Source organism: Elephantulus edwardii, unplaced genomic scaffold (assembly GCF_000299155.1).
Source record: "Elephantulus edwardii isolate Elephantulus edwardi_28Jun2011 unplaced genomic scaffold, EleEdw1.0 scaffold00121, whole genome shotgun sequence".
Taxonomy (NCBI): Eukaryota; Metazoa; Chordata; class Mammalia; order Macroscelidea; family Macroscelididae; genus Elephantulus; species Elephantulus edwardii.
Genome location: NW_006399871.1, coordinates 5,160,603 through 5,166,602, shown reverse-complemented (window position 1 = coordinate 5,166,602; position 6,000 = coordinate 5,160,603). Strand labels below are relative to the sequence as shown.

General features: G+C 41.2%; 1 protein-coding gene across 1 annotated transcript in view; it reads left to right on the top strand.

Moving 5' to 3' along the window:
- The first annotated feature begins 761 nt into the window (after positions 1–761).
- The window catches only part of LARS2 (leucyl-tRNA synthetase 2, mitochondrial), a 162,800-nt gene continuing 157,561 nt past the window's right edge, over positions 762–6,000 (top strand). The window contains exon 1 of the mRNA XM_006892970.1: positions 762–995. Within this exon, the coding sequence (XP_006893032.1) occupies positions 762–995 (234 nt within the window). The remainder of the gene's footprint in view (positions 996–6,000) is intronic.

The window sequence follows — 6,000 nt, the reverse complement described above, 5'->3', positions numbered from 1 at the left end:
GGAGGACCGCAGTGTTTCATTGTACTGCCCATCGGTCTTCTGTGCATCAGAACCAACTCCATGGCACCCAACAACACGGCATGTATGATCAATGCTAATAATGACAAAGTCTGTAGTCCTCCTGGGAGACCGTCTTATGTTTGAGCCTGAGGTCTTCAAGCTTTTCTGAGGCCTGAAGAGGTGAAATATGAAATCTACTGGACAGATCCTAAAACACACTCATTGCTGTCGAGTCGGAACCGCCTTCTTGCCTGCCCTCCAGCAGGTTTGCAGAGGCTGTAAATCACACGTGAGCAGATGGCCCATATTTCTCCAGTGAAGCCTCTGGTGGGTTCAAACGACCAAAGAGGTGCCAATTAGGGTTGGCAGCCCAGCTCTCTACACACTAAACCACATAGGCTGGTCTAAAGGGAAAGGGGAGAGGGAGTGGCAGGCCCTCTGGAACAACCCAGGGAGGTTGTGGCAGGAGCGGAGTGCCTAGTGGCCTTCCCCTGTTCCTCCACTCTGTGTCTTTTGTGTGCCTGGTATGTTAGCAACATAGATCACTTTTATATTTATCATTAGAATATTTGTATTTAGGACAATATAACTTGTAAAATATTCTTTTCAGGAAGGACAGCATTAAAGGGTAAGAGGAAAGCACGTTAGTGGACAGAGTGCTGGGGCTGTGCCGAGTGGGAGGCCCAGCACTCAGAGGTTTTGGGGCAGCTTTTAAGCTCGCTGTTTGCCCTGTCTTTCAGGACCTTCCTTCATTCTGAAGAATGGCTTCCGCTCGGCAGAAACTTGGTTTGTGTGCCTCTCTTTTAAAAAGACAGCTAATCAGTCAGCCAGATGTCATCATGTGGAAAAGAAGAGTGGTTCTAGGATGTACCAGAAGTATTTACAGTGCCACGGGGCAGTGGACCAAAGAGTACACCTTGCAGACAAGAAAGGATGTGGAGAAATGGTGGCATCAACGAATCAAAGAGCAAGTCTCCAAAGTGTCAGATGCTGATGTGAGTATTTGGTGAGCATGTGAGGTGTGAAGGGCGAGGACTGGCTGGACTGACTGTCAGAGGTCAGATACGTATTAAGTATGTGACCTTGAACCAAATTATGGAGTCTCTTAGTTTTCTTACTGAAAGGGGAGGACAGTAATGTTAGTGTCCAACAATTTCTTGGCATAACCATGAAGGGCAAGTGAGGCAGGCAAGAGTAGTGTTGAGAAGCTTTTTCCATGAGGTTGCTATGCTTATGGCCCTGTTGTGCATGGGAACTGAATGACAGAGTGTCCACACCAGGTATTCTGGGACACCGTTTACTAGGCAGAACTTACCAGTAGGAGCAATGACAGGTAGGGCTGCACTCAGGCATCCAGCACACCAGCTGTGGAACTTTTAAACTATAGTTCTAGGAAGTACTTCCCCCTTCCCTGTATGACCTTGGCCTCCAACCTTATTCTGATCTGTCAGCATTGTGGTATAGAGTGTAGCAAGCCTCTCCATTTGTGTGTTTGGATTCTGAGATCTGGTCCCGATGTTTCAGCTGAGCACTGTCCCCAGATGAACTCTTTTAGGTGCCTGTCTCTAGCCAGTCTCTATGGGGGGCTCTTCTCTGCAGAATGCCACCTCTCTCCTTCTATGGGTGACGAGCCTGTTGTGTAAAGGACTTAGACACTTGAACCCTTTCCTCTTGATGTTGGTCAGCATAACAAATGGATGATGTCCCTTGTTCGATTGAATGTTTGAATCTGATCAGAGCAGAGCACTATAAGATAGGACTTGATGTAAAATTTTATTTTCTCCAATAGTTACTAGTCAAATAATACAGACCTTTAGGTTTAAAGAGATTAGGCCAAAGACAAGCAGTTTGTGAATTGTTGTTGTTGTTGTTATGTGCCATCGAGTCATTTGCGACTCATAGCGACCCTATGTACAAGAGCTCTAAACGCTGTTCTATCTTGTGCTAACCTAGCCATCTGGAACACACTTATTCCCACCACTCCAGTCACAGAATTGATCCATCTCACCGCCCTTCCACTCTGCCAAACATGATGTCCCTCTCCAAGTACCAGTCCCTCCTTGCAACATGCCCAAAGTATGTCAGATGGAGCTTCAGTATCCTTGACTCCAAGGAGCAGCCCAGCTTCACCTTCTCCAGGACAAACCTGTTTGTTCTCCTAGCAGTCCATGGTATATTCAACACTCTTCTCCAGCTCCACAGCTCAAAGGCATCAATTATCTTTCTATCAACCCTATTCACTGTCCAACTCTCTGATGCGTAGCACATAATTGTGAATATAACCTTATAAAATTCTGTTTCAGGTTAGTTTCCGTCAAGTTAACATCCGCTTCTGTTAACTCTACCTGTTCAGGTTAGAATTCTGTTCAATGAGTTTTTAAGGCTATGACTGCTTGGAAGCCAGGCCTGTCTTCAGAGGTACTTTTGGGTAGATTTGAGCTGTTAACCTTTTGGTTAGTAATCCAGACTTAGCCATTTGTTCCACCCACTTCACCATTATTTCTCTCCCTGCCATCTGATTCTCTCTGTTGTCAGATGCCTATAAGATTGAGCCTTATAAAAAAAATGTTAAGAGGCTGTTTGTGTTAAACAGAAGGATGATTTTTGGCATTGGTTAAGGGAGAAAAATCTGGTATTGAGACAGAGTATAAAAACAAGTAAAATAAGTTTAAGTTTGAAAGTAATTTATAATTGTACAATAAAAGCTGCCTCATTACAAAGTAAAAATCTTTCATGTCAGTTTGACCAATTTAATTTACTTAAATTTAGTTTGGAAACAAACTCCAGAGCAAATTAATTCTGAGTGACGAGAGTAAAAGAGAAAAACTTCCCTTTCTCTTTTTCTTAAATTGTAGTTTATAGGTTGTTGTTGTTATGTGCCACTAAGTTGACTGTGACTAACATCATCGACCCTGTAAATATAATGGCACTGAACCTCTCACCCTGTCCTGACCCAACCTCACCATCTCTGACGCACACATTGCCACAGTCACTGTGTCAATCCATCTCATCGAGAGCCTTCCTCTTTTGTGCCAACCTGATACCCTTCCAAGCATGATGTCCTTCTCCAAGGACTTGCCCCTCCTGGTGACATGTCCACATTACGTGAGTTTTGTGACTTCCAAATATTTTTAAATTGTAGCTCTCTGATTTTTTTGATGTTTTAATCTTCCTAAGTATATTGGTTTTGGTTTTAATTACCAAATAATATAAAGAAAGTATGCTTTGCTATTTGGAAAGGAGTTTACAAGTTACTATGTGTGACTGGGAAGGTGGCGTAGTGGAGAACATTTTAGAGGAATTTGGAGATGTGAATGTCAGTCTAGCAATGCTGTAAGAAATCAGTTCAATCTCGGTTATATCATTTCTCTTGATTCTGAGGCTTTCTGTTGTAAGGTAAGTCTCTGCATTGTTGATCTTACAGAATTGTTTTGAAAATCCAATGAGAAAATGGCTGGAGACATTTTACAACAAACTGAAGTGTTCTAGAAAGAAAAGGCACCTGTGGTGTGTCTGTATTAGGAGGTGAGAATGTGACTCAGTGCTGGCAGATACTGAAGCCTTTATAACTGCCCTCCTTCCGGTGTTAAACTAGTTGGTTTTGAGTTGATTCTGACTCCTGATAACCTCATTGTGTATAAAAGCAGTCTTGTGCTCTATAGGGATGGCTGGGTGGATCTGAACCTCTAACTTCCAATTGAGCAGCTGAATTCATTGATTCTCTGAATTTCCCAGGAACCCTCACTTAATGATTAAACACATTGCAGATCTACCCAGAGGAGTTGTGTTTTTTTTTTTAATTTATGTGTCTTGCCGTCAGCATCATTTGTCTTTTGTTGGGTGCTATGAGTTGATTCTGACTCTAGTGACCTCATTTGACAGGGTAAATCTGGCTTCCTTAGTTTTCACCTGCTGTTTTCAGGAGCAGATTGCTTAGTCTTTCCTCTCATGAAGCTGCTGGCTGGGCTTAAACAACCAAACTTGTAGTTAGCAGCTAAGAGTGTAACCATTACTCTACCAGAGCTCCCTATCAGACCCTAATTATCATTAGCAAAAGAACTTTTATTTGGTGTACATTTTGCTCCGTGTCAGATATCATCTTTCCACTTATTATCTTATTTAATCCTTAATACAACCCTGCAGAGGAGGAATTATTATTATTATTACTATTTTTCAATTTTAGGTGAGAAAACGAAAAGCTATGAGAAAGGTTATTTGCCAAGATCCCATCTACCATGAGCAGAACTGAAACCCAGATGCAATTGATTCCTGGGCTCCTTCTTTCACCCAAAGCCTCCTTGGGCCTCGCCTTTGAGTTTCACATTCTAGAGAGAGCCCAGAACTATAATAGAATTTGCCTATGGTCTTACAGCGATTGGCAAGCGAGGACCAGAACCAGAGCTCCGGATTCTCACTTAAGTGCTTTCTCTCTGTCTTCCTTTGGGCCCAGCGACATACAGCTTCAGAACGTAATTCAAGATACCATCTTTCCCCTAAAGTCATAAACTGACAAAAACAATAAGACCTACTTATAAAAACCTTCCCCCCTCCATCTCTTAACACACCTTAATTCCTTTTAAAGAATTAAATCTTTACCCTTTTTATATAATTATGAACATTTCCTTTTCAGTCTGATGCCTGCTCAGTTACAGCGTGAACTCAAATTCTTTCTCTCTTTTCCACCCCCACAAGCTAGAACTCACTTCATTGTCACCAAGAGAAATGACTTAATTCACAGAAAAGCAAAGGCTGGGGCCCGCAGGAAAGTCCAGTACCATTTCCTAAACAAACAGGAATTTTCATGAATATTAATGACTTTTGCTAGCAGTGTTTTTTTCTGTGTATCTCTATAAACTCTGTTTTGGAGTTCAGCCTAGAGCGTATGTATTTGATTTTGCTATTATTAATTTTATCTTTATTGGAGCAAGCATACCAAAAGGAGACTCTAATAAAGAAGCTATACTGGAAAATAGAGACAAGACTGATTGTTAAATAAACATAATATAAAAAAAAGCCCCAGTAATAAAAACAAGGTGATCATAAAAGTTCTTTTACTTAGAAAACTTTAAAATAAGAAACAAGGAATAGCCTGTCTCAGCATTCTTACTGCTTTTTCAGCCCTCAAAGAGCTTTCTAGCAGCCATTTCCCCATTCCTCTAAAAATTACCAAGGAAAAGGAAATAGGCTAAATCTATAGCAAAAAGGATAGAGTTTAAGTAGATAAGTTCACTTTCTGAACTAAATAACCCTTTCATGACTGAGTTATTTTCTGCTCAGATTTTTTCAACTATTTCATGTGTTTTCATAAATGGAATGCATTCTGAATTATTGTATGTATCTGAAATTTTGGTAGGTAATTCTTTTTTGTTATGAAATACAGATTTTAGTACATATTAATGTGAGACATATATGTTCCTCTGGAAAAATAATGGGGGGGGAAATGGAGAGTTGGATTATGTGGGATACGTGTGTTTTTTGGACTCAGGGAAAATTATGTGGGACACTTGTGTCCCTCTGGACTCAAGAGGGGGTTAAGTGTAGCAGAACATGTATGTCCTGGACTCTGCACTTCGTTCAGGATCCTGTAAAAGTTGCAAACTGTATATGGCACCTAAAATCCATTTTTCATGTAAACATAGAATCCTTGTGAGAAATGCAACTTTCAAACAAATGTGTAAACCTGGAAATAGAAAGCTTAGCTCGCTGTACCAAAGCCAAAAGAGACAAGCTTCCTGCACAGTTACACTTGGTGGCCTCGAACTGTGTACCTTCAGGATTGCAACACACAGTCTTGCCATTAGGCCATTAGAGCTCTGTGGGAGGATAGGCAGTCACCTTCTGTGTGATTAACTGCCTCCGAAAACCCATGGGAGAGTCGGCTATGGGTTGGTTCTGACCCTATAGTGCACAGCAACTACTTAGCAAAAAATACAGGCTTCCACACAGCCCTGATAGAAAGGTTGTTACTATCCAGTTTTTAATTTGTTTTCATTATTTTGG